Source organism: Muscardinus avellanarius (assembly GCF_963383645.1).
Source record: "Muscardinus avellanarius genome assembly, chromosome: 11".
NCBI classification, from domain to species: Eukaryota; Metazoa; Chordata; class Mammalia; order Rodentia; family Gliridae; genus Muscardinus; species Muscardinus avellanarius.
The window spans coordinates 101,350,557-101,365,085 of NC_137797.1; the positions used below are offsets into that span (position 1 = coordinate 101,350,557).

Here is a 14,529-nt window from a genome sequence, read left to right on the forward strand (position 1 = left end):
GGAAGTCCCCACGCCTGGCTTTTAAATTGGGGTTCTTAAAAGATAAATATAAGCTGGGTGTGGTGGCTCATGCTTGTAATTCCAGTACTTGGGACGCTGAGACAGAGGATCGCAGGTTCCCAGCCAGTCTCAACTACTTAGTGAGGCCCTATGCAACTTAGTGAGACCCTGTTTCAAAAATAAAGAATAAAAAATAGGGCTGGGGGTGAAGCTGGGAGGTAGAATGCTCCTTGGTTCCACCCGCTGTACCGTAAAAATAAATAAATAAAATAAATAAGAGATTAGGTGTGAAGGGCGTGTACCCTGACCTAACAGAGCTAATGTGAGACAAGTTCATAGATAACATCATTCATTCTCATTCTCTCTCTCTCTCTCTCTCTCTCTCTCTCTCTCTCTCTCTCTCTTTCTCTTTCTCCTCTCTCTCTTTTGGTACTGGGGATTGAACCAGGGGCATTCTGCCTCTAAGCTACACCCCCCCTCCCAACTTTATTTCTTATCTGGAAATAGGGTCTCACTGGGTTGTCACGAGCCTCACTATATTGCTGAGGCTTGGAATTTTTTTTGTGTGTGTGATCCCTAGTACCAAAAAAAGAAAAAGAAAACATCATATGTGGTCACAGTCCATTTCTATATCATTTCTCACTCCCCAAAAGGCCCATGAAGTGGTAAAATCCATCCCATTGGGTCTATCTCTATTTCTCAAAAGGAAACAACAGAGAGAGAGAAAAAAAAATCCGAGATAAATGCTAGGAACCGCTCTCATAAAAATTGCTGGACTTGCGAGCCCTTTCTCCGGGCTCCATAGAATTAGGCAAGATGGAGAACATCTAAGGAGGCGGTAGAGCCCAAAAGAGAGACATTTTTGAAAATAATTTAAAGTATTAATTTCTATAGGCAGCCCCAGAAATTGAATCATTTCCTGAAAAAATTGCTTCTGGTTTTTTTTTTTTTTTTTTTTTTTCTTTTCTTTCTTTTGGTCACATTTCCTGCTACCAGCTTAGAGCTTGGGGCGATTTCCTCCCGGGCTGGTAGGTTTTCTCACAGTTACTTTCTCCAGAGGTGGGAGGGACAAGCAAGGATGCCAGACAGTGCCATCTACGCGGTGCTGGAGCTGCCTCCCGCGGCCCAGGCCCAGAGCGACCCCAGACCACAGCGCACAGGTGGGTTGACCCAGGAGTGCGGGCTGCGGCCGGAGGGGAAGCAGGAGTTTGCAGCGGGATGCAGAGGCGCTGAGGATAATCTGTGTACTCCACGGGACCGATCCCGCCACTGTGTAGACCTCTGAGTTCAGTTTGGTGTTCTGAGTTGGAATAGAGAAACTTGGTGTATCTACAAAGTGGGATCTTAGAGTTTTCTGTGTATTCTTTTCTTTTCATTTTTGGTCCTGGAAATTGAACCCAGAGGCATATTCTATCAGAGGAGGTTACACTACACCAGCAACCCTTTCTATTATGTATTTACTTCTTATTTATTTTTGCAATACTGGTGATGGAACTCTGGGGCATTCTACCTCCGAGCTACACCCCCAGCCCTATTCTTTATTCTTTATTTTATTTATTTATTTATTTATTTTGTGGTATTGGAGGTGGAACCCAGGGGCTTTCTACCTCTGGGCCATACTCTCAGACCTATTTTATGCTTTATTTGGAAAATAAAAAAGGGTCTCACTAAGTTGCTGAGAGCCTCACTAAGTAGCTCCTGTCTTAGCCTCCCAAGCGCAGAGGATTACAGGTGTGCACCACCATTCCTGGCTTATTCTATTTATTTATTTATTTATTTATTTATTTATTTATTATTTTTGCGGGCCTGGGGATGGAACCCAGGGGTATTCGACCTCCGAGCTATACCCCCTGCCCTATTTTTTTATTCTTTATTTTGAAACCGGGTCTCACTGAGTTGCAGAGGGCCTCACTAAGTAGCTGAGGCTGTCCGCAAATCGCGATCCTCCGGTCTCAGACTCCCGAATGCTGGGATTACAAGCGTGCGCTACGCCCGGCAATTTTTTTTATTTGTAACGCCGATTTTTTATTATTTTGATTTTGAAACAGGGTCTTACTAGGTTGCAGTGTGCCTCATTAAGTAGCTGAGGCTAAGCCAGGTGTGGTGGCGCATGCTTATAATCCCCATACTTGAGAGGCCAAGGCAGGAGGGTCGCAGGTTTGAAGTCAGTCTCTGCAGCTTAGTGAGGCTCTCAACAACTTAGTAAGACCCTGTTTCCAAATAAAATATAAAATAAGTCTGGAGATGTAGCCCGGAGGTAAATGGTCTCTGTATTCCATCCCCAGTAACACACACACACACACACACACACACACACACACACACACACACACAGAGTAGCTGAGGCTGGCTGTGAACCTGTGATCTTCCTGTCTCAGCCTCCCAAGTATTGGGATTACAAGTGTGAGCCACTGAGCCCGGCTGGTGGTTACTTTAGACTATTTATTTATTTATTTATTTATTTAATACTGATGACTAAACCCAGAAATAGTCTACCTCTGAGGTATACCCCCAGTCCTATTTTATTTTTATTTTGAAACAGGGTCTCACTAAATTGTGATCCTCCTGTCTCAGCCTCCCAAAATACTAGGATTATCAGCTCATTTGTAACTCCAGTAATACTTGGGAGGCTGAGACAGGAAGGTCACGGGTTCAAGGTCAGCCTTGGCAATTTAGGGAGATTCTGGCTCAAAATTAAAAAAGTATATATCACAGAAAAAAAAATCAGATGCTCTCCCTAATTCGCAAAACTAGGAAGAAATGGGTAATAGGAAGGAATCTAATGGAGGAAGGGGGCCTATGGAGGAACAATTATGGTGACCAATCAGAGGGGATGGGATGGGGGAAGATGGAATCTCTTTAAAGCACATGATGTACGTTAATAAATATATCAATATTAAGCGCTAAAGCATGGGATCAAGGGAGGGGGAGGGAGTGGGATGGGGACTGGATAAAGGCTGATTGGACGATGTGTGCTTGTATATCCTCACAAGTCTTGTATTCTATTGTGATGTTTGACTACAATGCACCAATAAAAATACATTAAAAAATAGAGCTGAGGATCTAGCCGAAAGGCAGAGCATCCCTGGGCTCAATCCTCTGTTACACACACACACACACACACACACACACACACACACACACACACGTGCGCGTCTGTGTCTGGCTGGGCTCTCAGTCCCCACGAGGCTGACTTGCATCAGGATGGCAGGTGTGCTTTCCTGACACCTTCTTTCCTTTCAGTCAGGGTTTTGGATTCTGTTTTGCAGCCTCTTCCTCCAGACCTTCCCTGGCTTGTCTTGTGGCAACGGCTTTGGGGCTGCTGACCGCAGTTCTCATGACTCTGCTGCTGTACCAGTGGATTCTGTGCCAGGGTGAGTGCTGACAGAAACCCAAACCAGTCTTCCACTTCCTTCCATTTGATATTATCAAAACAATATGAGGCAGCAGGACATTTGAAAAATTAAAAGGAATTCCAATCAATAAAATAAATTATCATAATTATTTCCTGGGTGGAGTCTCTCCTCATTTTTATTTATTTAATTAATTGATTTATTATTATTATTTTTGAGGTATTAGGGATGGAACCCAGGGGCATTCTACCTCTGAGCTACACCCCCTGCCCTATTTTTTATTCTTTATTTTGAAACAGGGCCTCACTGAGTAGCTGAGGCTGTCCGCGAACTGTGATCCTCCTGTCTTAGACTCCCAAGTACTGGGACTACAAGTGTGTGACACCATACCCGGCCTCTCTTCATTTTTATTATATGCATTTACTTGGATATTTGTTTTTTTTTTTTTAACAAAATTGCCCCCAAGTTTTCTTAAAATAGCTCCCATCTTTATTTTTCTTTTCTTTCTTTTTTTTTTTTTTTTTTTGGTGGTACTGGGGGTGGAACCCAGAGGCTTTCTACCTCCGGGCTATACTCCCAGACCTTTTTTATATTTTATTTGGAAACAGGGTCTCACTAAGTTGCTGGAAGCCTCACTAAGCAGCTGAGGCTGGCTTCGAACCCGTGCGATCCTCCTGTCTCAGCCTCCCAGGCGCGGGGATTACAAGCGTGCGCCACCGCGCCCGGCCCCCATCTTTATTTTTCTATCTTCCAAAACAAGGCTGGGAATAGTTCTGATCATAGCCTATTTATAATTTTTTTGAATATTGCCTTTTTGTGGTGCTAGGGATTGAACCAAGGAACATTCTACCTCTGAGCTACACCCCAGCCTGATTTTATTTTATTTTATTTTATCTTATGTTTTTGGTGGGTCTGAGAATGGAACCCAGAGGCATTCTACCTCCGAGCTACACACCCTGCCCTCTTTTTAAAAATTCTTTATTTGAAACAGGGTCTCACTAAGTTGCAGAAGGCCTCACTAAGTAGCTGAGGCTGGCCACGAACTCTGATCCTCCTGTCTCAGCCTCCCGAATTCTGGGATTACAAGCGTGCGGCACCACGCCCGGCTCCCGATTTTATTTTTCATTTGGAAACAGGGCATGGTTAAGTTGCTGAGAGCCTTACTTCATTGCTGAGGTTGGCTTCAAACTTGTGATCCTCTTGTTTTAGCCTCCCAAATACTGGGATTACATGTATGTGACACCATGCCCAGCTCTGAATATTACTTTTTTTTGTGTGTGGGTCTGGGGATGTAACCCAGGGGCATTCTACCTCCGATCTACACCCCCTGCCCTATTTTTTTATTCTTTATTTTGAAACAGGGTTTTATTAAATTGCAGAGGGCCTCATTAAGTAGTTGAGGCTGTCCGTGAACTGCGATTCTCCTGTCTCAGCCTCCCGAGTGCTGGGATTCAAGCATGTGCCACCATGCCCAGATTCCCAGCCATTTTTTTTTTTTTTTTTTTGTGGTACTGGGGGTGGAACCCAGAGGCTTTCTACCTCCGGCCTATACTCCCAGACCTTTTTTATATTTTATTTGGAAACAGGGTCTCACTAAGTTGCTGGAAGCCTCACTGAGTAGCTGAGGCTGGCTTCGAACCTGCGCGATCCTCCTGTCTCAGCTTCCCAAGCGCGGGGATTACAAGCGTGCACCACCACGCCCGGCCCCCAACCATGTTTTTTATTCTTTATTTTGAAACGGGTCTCACTAAGTTGCAAGGGGCCTCCTAAGTAGCTGAGGCTGGCTGCGAACCTGCAATCCTCCTGACTCAGCCTCCTGAATGCTGGGATTGCCAAGTGTGCACCACCATGCCTGGCCTCTATTCTCCTTTCTCTCCCTTTTGTTTTCGGAGACTATTGGTCCATACAGAAGTCATCCAGGCCTTCCTCTTTTCTAGGGTCCAGCTACTCCTCATGTACCCACTGTCCCAGCTGCCCCGACTTCTGGATGAGACATGCCAACCACTGTTACTACTTTTCAGTGGAGACAAAGGACTGGAATTCTAGCCTGGAATTCTGCTTAGACAAACAATCACATCTCCTTATGTTTACAGACAACCAAGAAATGGTAAATACAGAGATGTAGGTAATGGAGGGCTTGTTTGTTCTGATGATGCTGTTCTAATGTACCCTGCATCCTCTTTTTTTTTCTTTTTTCTTTTCTTTTTTGCGGTACTGGGGATGGAAGCCAGGGACATTCTACCTCTGAGCGACACCTTCCGCCCTATTCTTTATTCTTTATTTTGAAACAGGGTCTCATTGAGTTGCAAAGGGCCCCACTCACTAAGTAGCTGAGGCTGTCTGCGAATCGCCATCCTCTGGTCTCAGCCTCCCAAATGCTGGGATTACAAGCATGTGCCACCATGCCCAGCTTAGTTTTTATTCTTTATTTTGAAACAGGGTCTCAATGAATTGCAAAGGGCCTCACTAAGTAGCAGAGGCTGTCGTTGAACCGCGATCTTCCTGTCTCAAACTCTCAAATGCTGGGATTACAAGTGCGTGCTACCACACTGGGCTCCGTTTTTTTTTTTTTTTTTGTGGTACTGGGGGTGGAACTCAGGGGCTTTTCCACCTCTGGGCTATACTCCCAGACCTATTTTTTAATACTTTATTTGGAAACAGGGTCTCACTAAGTTGCTGAGAGCCTCACTAAGTAGCTGAGGCTGGCTTTGAACCTGTGTGATCCTCCTGTGTCAGCCTCCCAAGCGCTGGGATTACAAGTGTGCGCCACCACGCCCAGCTTATTATTATTATTATTATTATTTTAAATAAGGTCTTACTAAGGTCGTCTCTTTGTCTCTTTGTTGTTGTCCTCCTCCTCCTCTTCCTCTTCCTCCTCTTCTTCCTTCTCCGGTACTGGGGATTGAACCCAGGGACACTTTACCTCTGAGCTACACCCCCAGCCCTACTTTATTTTTATTTTGAAGCAGGGTCTTGCTTGCTAGGTTAATGAGAGTCTCACTATTTGCTGAGCTGTCCTCGAGCCTGCCATCCTCCTGTCTCAACCTACCAAGTACTGGGATTACAGGTGTGTGCCACCACTCTAGGCTTCGTTTTCCCTCTCCCTCCTTTCTTCCTTCCTCCCTCCCCTCCCTTTCCCTTTTTCTCCTCCCTCCCACCCTCCCTTCTCTCTCTCTCTCTCTCTCTCTCTCTCTCTCTCTCTCTCTTTCTTTCTTTCTTTCTTTCTTTCTATCATTACTGGAAATTGAACCCATGGGCATTCTTTTTTTTTTTTTTTTTTTTTTTTTTTTGGTGGTACTGGCGTTACTGGAAGCCCTTCTGCCTCTGGGCTATCCCAGACCTATTTTATACTTTTTTATTTTTGGAAACAGGGTCTCCTAAGCCAGCGCTGCTGGCTTCAAACCTGAGTAATCCTGTTTCAGCCTCACAAGCGCGGGGATTACAAGCGTGCGCCACCACGCCCGGCCTGAACCCATGGGCATTCTAATTCCAAAACAGGGTCTCATCAATTTGTAGAGGGCCTCACTAAATAGTTGAGGCTGATCGTGAACCTGTGATCCTCCTGTCTCAGCCTCCCAAGTACTGGAATGAGAAGTATGTGCTATCATGTCTGGCTCTTTTTTTATTTTTATTTTTGGTACTGAGGATTAAACCCAGGTACATTCTATCTCCAAACTACACCCCTACCCTTTTTATTTTGTTTTGAAATCCAGTCTCATTAAGTTGAAAGTGGCTGGCAACCTGCCATCCTCCAGTCTCAGCCTCCCAAATGCTGGGATTACAGGCATGCCTGCCATGCCCGGCTTGTCTCTCTTTATGCCTCTTGGATTTTGTGTCCAGCGCTGAGTAAACAGAACAGAGTTAAATTGCATAATTGGATACATTTTCTTTCTTTTCCTTTCTTTTCTTTTCTTTTGTGGTACTGGAGGTGGAACCCAGGGGGTATTCTACTTCCAAGTTATACCCCCAGCCCTGTTTTATTTTTATTTTGAAACAGGGTCTTGCTAGGTCGATGAGCGTCTCACTGCTTTGCTGAGGCTGACCATGAACCAGTACTCCCCTTTTCTCAGCTTCCCAGGTACTGGGATTATAAGCGTGCACCACCACACTTGGCTCCTTTTATTTTTTTATTTTTATTTTTTGCAGTATTGAGGAGGATGGAACTCAATGGCATTCTACCTTTGAGCTACACCACCAGCCCTATTTTTTATTCTTTATTCCCTATTTTTATTCTTTATTTTTATTCTTTATTTTTATTCTTATTTTTATTTTATTTCTTATTTTTATTTATTTTATTTTTATTCTTTATTTTTATTCTTTATTCCCTATTTTTATTCCCTATTTTTATTCCCTATTTTTTATTCTTTATTTTATTTATTTATTAATACATTTTTATTGGTGCATTGTAGTCATACATCTCAATGGGATAAAAACCGTCGAGGTATGCCTGCACACATCACCCCATCAGCCCTTACCCAGTCTCTAACCCTTCCCTCCCCCTCCCTCCTACCCATGCTTGGCTTCCTGATTGACTTTGATATGGTTAAGTACATCATGTGCTTTAAAGAGCTTCCCTTATCCTCCCTCTTATCCCCTCAGATGTCACCTTCATTGCTCCTCTGTAGGGTCCCTTCTTCTAGAGTTCCTCCTCTTACCCATTTCTCCCTAATATTTTGCACATTAAGAAAAGCATCTGATTTCTTATTTTTTTGTGACATTTCACTGTAAATGTCACAATTTTCTTCTCCCTTATGGCTGGGCAAAATTCCATTGTGTACATATCTCATAGTTTTTTTTTTTTTTTTTTTGGTGGTACTGGGGTTCCTGGAAGCCCTTCTATCTCCGGGCTACACTCTCAGACCTATTTTATACTTTTAATTTGGAAACAGAGTCTCTTAAGCCAGCGCGGCTGGCTTAGAACCTGCGGGATCCTCCTGTCTCCGTCTTCCAAGCGCGGGGATTACAAGCATGTGCCACCACGCCCAGCTATCCCATAGTTTTGAAATCCACTCATCTGTTGAAGGACATCTTGGCTGGTTCCACAGTTTGGCAATGGTGAACTGTGCAGCTATGAACATGGTTGCTCATGCATTAGCTTGGTATTTTGGTTTTCATTTTTTTTGGTAGATACCCAGAGCTGGTATTGCTGGATCATATAGTAAGTTCGTTTTTCTTCTTCTGAGGATCTTCTATACTGTTCTCCAAAGTGGTTGCACCAGCTTGCAGTCCCACTAATGTATTAAGCTTCTATTTCTCCACACTTAGTCTCACTTACTGAAAACCTGAAAGCCAGAAGGTGAGTAACTTTGACAGGATGATCCACACACAACCAATTTTTTTTTTTTTAAATAGAGGTCACTTGGATCTGGAAATCTGCTGAGAGATTAGGTGAGGCAGCGGCAGCTTCTATTGCTTCCTGGCCACACAGTTGAAGAAACCCACTGGCCCTTTGCTGTGGAGCAGGCCCCAGTTCCAGGCTTGCCGTGCAACAGGCTCTGGGCCGGGCCTCACCAGCTCCAGACCTGGCCTCGCCTTGCGGCAGGCTCCAGGCCTGGCCTCGCTGGCTCCAGACCCGGCCTCGCTGCCCAGCAGGCTCTGGTTCCTGTCACTGTGGGCATGACATTTACAGAGAGGTTCCATATATATATATATATATTAGTAGGAGAAAAGAGTACATGTCATTTGCAGAAGCTGGGAGCCCAATTTCCTAGCAGCAATGGATTTTATCTCCCCACTGAAAGTGGAGGCTCACAGCTTTACCATGGAGTGCAGGATCTGCTGCTCCAAGCACACCCTGGCCCCCAGTGCAGCGCAGAGGACCGCAGCAGCCATGAGCTGAGGTCTCCCGGGACACCCGGCGCAGCAAATTGGCTCAGCAATACAGGCGGGGCTCTCTCTGACTTGCCCTGGACATTTTTCTTACATAGTGTGTTGTCCAGAATTCCTGAAGTTTACTTTTGGGAAGATAGTTTCAAAAATTCAAGGTGGATTGGATTGGATCTGTCTGCTTCTCCTGAATACTGGCCGCTGCCGCTACCGCCATCTTGGTCCATCTCCGGAAAACTTTTCCTTACATAGTATGTTGTTCAGAGTTCCTGAGCATATGGGGCAGGAACAGGCTACTTTTGAAGAGATTTCTTCAAACTTTCAAGGTAGATTTGGTTGGATCTGTCTGCCTCTCCTGAATACTGGCCGCCGCCTTCTTGGTCTCTCCTAGAGTATGTTGTTGTTAAGTATTCCTGTGCATGGGTGGCAGGAGCAGTCTGCTTTCTGATCTCTTCTGGGATATCCCTCCAAAAATCACTTTTCTTGCAGTGGCGGGTGCCGCGCTGCCGTCTTGCCTCTAATTCCGCCATTTTCCACTCTCTCTCCTACATTTCAGATAGGAAGTCATGACTGGAAATGTTTCTGTGTGTTGTCCCAATCAGCTATTAAATCAAATTCTGTTGTCCAGGGTTTCTCAGGGGGATACATGTCCTATTCGGCCACTGCTAACCATCACCGCTGTGGCTGTGGTCACTGCTGCAACTGCAACTGTAGCCGCTGCCATCTTCCTCCCTCTTCAATATTTTTAATAAAAGAAAACAGTATGTGTCTTTTGCAGGAGTTGGGGACCCAAGTACTTAGTAGCAATGGGTTTTATCTCCCTGCCAAGAGCAGAGGCCCACAGCTTCACCACGGAGAGCGGGTTCTGCTGCTCCCCATGCACCCAGCTTCAGCGCTGTGCAGAGGAGCTCGGAGGCCAGGAGCGCCCTTGGCTCCCGGGACAAGTGGCGCCGGCCGACCCGACTATGCGGGGCTCTATCTGTCGTGCCCCAAACATTTTTCTTACATAGTATGTTGTCCAGAGTTCCTCAGCATGTGGGTTAGGTGCAGTCTACTTTGGGGGAGATTTCCTCAAAAGTTCAGGGTGGATTAGAATGAATTTACCTGACTCTCCCCAATACTGGCCACTGCCTCCCGCCGCCATCTTGGTGCTCCTCCCGAGCATTTTTCTTACATAGTATATTGTCCAGAATTCCTGAGCATGTGGGGCAGGAGCAGTCTTTTTGGGGGAGATTTCTCCAACAGTTCAAGGCGGGTTGGATTGGATTTATCTAGCTCTCTCGAATACTGGCCGCTGCCGCCACTGCCGTCTCTGCCATCTTGGTCCGTCTCTTCTCTCTTATATTTTAGATAGGTAGTCATGGCTATAAATGTATATGTTGTCCCAATCAGATATTACACCAAAATCTGATGTCTGGGGTTTCTCAGAGGAATACACGTCCTATTTGGCCGCTACCAACTATTATCGTGGTCAATGTGGCAACAGCGGACGCTGACATCTTGGCCCCTCCCTCAATATTTTTTAATCTTTTATTCTTTATTTTGAAACAACTTCTCACTAAGTAGCTGAGACTGGCTGTGAACCTGTGATCCTCCTATCACAGCCTCCCAAGTACTGGGAATACAAGCGTGCGCCACCAAGCTGGGCACAATTCCGGTATTGAGTGGGAACAAGACAGATGCCTGCTGGTAGGGCTGTTGGGCTTCTTTCTTTTGAAAACCTATCATGTGTTCCATCTGATCAAGGAGGGACTTGCCACGGGAGGTGGAGGTCTAACATTATCTAGTTGTCACCGGAGACATAAAGGTCAGTTCTAAAAAGCGCCCCCTCTTCACAGTCAACAGATTTCCAGCGGGTTCTTGTCTCAGCTCGGGCTAAGAGACCACAGACTATGTGAGTGAGAGGCCTACACAGAAGGCATTTCTCTTTCATCGTTCTGGGGATGGGAAGGCCAAGATCAAGGGCTAGTAGATTTGGTTGTAATGCTAGTACTTGGGAGGCTGAGACAGGAGGATCACAGGTTCGAGGACAGACTCGGTAAGTAGCGAGACTTTCATCAATGTAGAGAGAGCCTGTTACAAAATAAAAATAAAATAGGGATAGGATGTAGCTTGAAGGTAGAATGCCCTTGAGTTCAATCCCTTGTAACACACACACACACACACACGTACACACACACACACACGCACGCACACACACACACACAGACTTGGTTCCTGAGAAGGGCCTCTTCTAGCTTATAGAAGACTCTCCTCCTCCTCCTCCCTCTCCTCCTCCTCCTCCTCCTGCTTCTCTTCTTTATATTGAGTGGCATTCTAACTCTGAGCCACACACCTCCAACCCTTTTTATTTGGAAACAGGGTCTCACTAGGTTGCCTTGCTAACGTGCTGAGGCTGTCCTGGAACCTGAGCTCCTCCTGCCTCAGCCTCCCAAGCACTGGGATCACAGGCTCGTACCATGGCTCCTGGCTAAGCCTGCCTTCCGGCTCTGTCTGCATTGAGTGGAAACAGAGCTGTGGTCTCTTCTGATGTCAAGGACGTGGATCCCACCACGGGGCTCTGCGCTCCCGACCTCCTGTGAACCTCTTTACCTCCCAAAGGCTCCCCCCTGCAGATGCTGCCCCCGGTGAGTGAGTTTGGGGGGACGAAAGCATTCAGCGGCCGGTGTAAGAAACAACGGCTTAGCTGTGACACCGGGTCTTTGGCGTGCTGATATTTCCCACCTTTCCTTATCATCTTCCCTCTCTCCTTTCAATTAATTAATTAATTAATTAATTATTTCAGTACTGGAGATGAAACCCAGGGGCATTCTACCTACGAGCTACACTTCCAGCCCTATTTTTGATTCTTTATTTTGAAACAGGGTCTCACTGAGCTGCAAAGGGCCTAAGTAGCTGAGGCTGTCCACGAACCACGATCCTCAGGTCTCAGCCTCCCGAATGCTGGGATTACAAGCATGCGCCGCCACGCCTGGCTTTCTCAGTTATTTATTTATTTATTTACTTATTTATTTTTGCAGTACCAAGGATGGAACTCAGGGGCATTCTACCTTCGAGCTACACCCCTAACCCTGTTTTTTAGTCTATTTTGAAACAGGGGCTCACTGAGTTGCAGAGGGCCTCACTAAGTAGCAGCTGAGGCTGGCCGCAAACCTGCGATCCTCCTGTCTCAGCCTCCCAAGTGCTCGGATTTCGAGCGTGCACCACCACGCCCAGATTATCGCTCTCTCCTTTTAGAGTCTGCTTAAAGACTTCATCAGTCAGAACTTCCACTGGGTTGGTCTGAGAAGCAATTCCGGCTGGAGGTGGGAAGATGGGACAGCCCTCAACTCATCAAGGTAAAGGACTACAAAAAACAAAAAAAGAGGAAAGGAAAATAAAATACATGGTTTGGGGGTTGGGATGAAGGGTAGTGGGCGGAAAGGAGAGGAAAATAGGGAAGGACCAAGGGAATGAACAGAGAAAAAAAAAAGAGAGAGAGAAAGAGAAGACACCGGGTGTGGGGCGCACAGCTGCTACCCAGTGCTTGGGAGGCTAAGACAGGAGGATCGCAGGTTCAAGGCCAGCCTCAGCAATTGAGTGAGGCCCTGGGTAACTTAGTGAGGCCCTGTTTCTTTTTTTCCTTTCCTTCCTTCCTTCCTTCCTTCCTTCCTTCCTTCCTTCCTTCCTTCCTCCTTCCCTCCCTCCCTCCCTTTTTTTCTTTTTTCTTTCTTTCTTTGTCTGTTTTGGTACTGGGGATGGAACCCAGGGGCCTTCTACCTCCAGGCTACATTCCCGGATTGACTTTATATTTTTTATTTGGAAACAGGGTCTCACTAAGTTGCTGAGGCTGGTTTCAAACCTGTGCGATTCTCCTTTCTCAGCTTCCCAAGTTCTAGGATTATAAGTGTCCGCCACCACGTCTGGCTTGAGACCCTGTTTCAAAATAAAAAATAAAGCCTGGCGTGGTGGCGCACGCTTGTAATCCCCGTGCTTGGGAGGCTGAGACAGGAGGATCGCACAGGTTCGAAGCCAGCCTCAGCTACTTAGTGAGGCTCTCAGCAACTTAGTGAGACCCTGTTTCCAAATAAAATATAAAAAATAGGTCTAGGAGTATAGCCCGGAGGTAGAAAGCCCCTGGGTTCCACCCCCAGTACCACCAAAAAAAAAAAAAAAAAAAAAAAATATTATTATTATTAAATTAAAAAGGGCTCAGAGGTAGAGTGCCCCTGGGTTCAGTTGTCAGTATAAAAAAAAGACAGTGAGCCGGGCATGGTGGCGCATGCTTGTAATCCCCGCGCTTGGGAGGCTGAGACGGGAGGATCGCGCAGGTTCGAAGCCAGCCTTAGCTACTTACTTAGTGAGGCTCTCAGCAACTTAGTGAGACCCTGTTTCCAAATAAAATATAAAATAGGTCTGGGGTATATAGCCCAGAGATAGAAAGCCTCTAGGTTCCACCCTCAGTACCACAAAAAAAAAAAAAGAAAAAAAGACAGTGACATTACTATTATATTTTTGTATGTGTGTGTGGTACTGGGGATGGAACCCAGGGGCATTCTACCTCCGAGCTATGCCTCCAGCCCTATTTTTTATTCGTTATTCTGAAACAGGGTCTCACTGAGTTGCAAAGGGCCTCAGTAAGTAGTAGCTGAGGCTGTCCTCGAACCACAATCCTCCTGTCTCAGCCTCTCAACTGCTGGGATTCCAAGCTTGTGTCAGCCTGGATCTGTTTGTTTGTTTGTTTATTTATTTATTCATTTATTTATTTGTACTGGGGTTCCTGGAAACCCTTCTAACTCTGGGCTACACTCCCAGACCTATTTTATACTTTTTTAAAATTTGGAAACAGGGTCTCTTAAGCCAGCATGGCTGGCTTCGAACCTGCACAACCCTCCTGTCTCCGCCTCCCAAGCTCGAGGATTACAAGCGTGCACCACCACGCCCGGCCTTTTATTTTTATTTTTAAATACGGTCTCCCTAGATTGATGAGAGTCTCACTACTTGCTGAAGCTGTCCTCGAACCTGCAATCTTCCTGTCTCAGCCTCCCAAGTACTGGGATTCCAGGGATGCGCCGCCACACTGGGCAGAGTCAATGACATTATGAAAAGAGGCTAATGGCTAACTTTTATTTATTCTTCTGCTGTTCTGGAAGTTGCGGGGCGAGGGTCTAAGTGTGTGTGTGTGGGTGGAATTTGCTCAGTGCTGATCTCTCTGGGCTGTATGTGTTGTCATGGTTTCGGCTTTTCTCTTTCCAGCAGGATTCTCTCTAACAGCAGGGTGCAGAAGTGTGGGGCCTTCAACAGGAACGGCCTTCAAGCTGCTAGCTGTGAAGTTCCTTTGCAGTGGGTGTGTAAGAAGGTCAGACTTTGA

At 45.9% G+C, this 14,529-nt stretch overlaps 1 protein-coding gene across 1 annotated transcript; it reads left to right on the forward strand.

The window, feature by feature from the left end:
• Positions 1–1,078: 1,078 nt before the first annotated feature.
• LOC308270311 (killer cell lectin-like receptor subfamily G member 1) lies at positions 1,079–14,529 on the forward strand (the record flags this gene model as incomplete). Its single annotated transcript, XM_080706115.1, has 5 exons — positions 1,079–1,160; positions 3,270–3,374; positions 5,291–5,460; positions 12,417–12,517; positions 14,418–14,529. The coding sequence occupies 5 exons, from the start codon at positions 1,079–1,081 to the stop codon at positions 14,527–14,529; spliced, it is 570 nt and encodes a 189-aa protein (XP_080562241.1).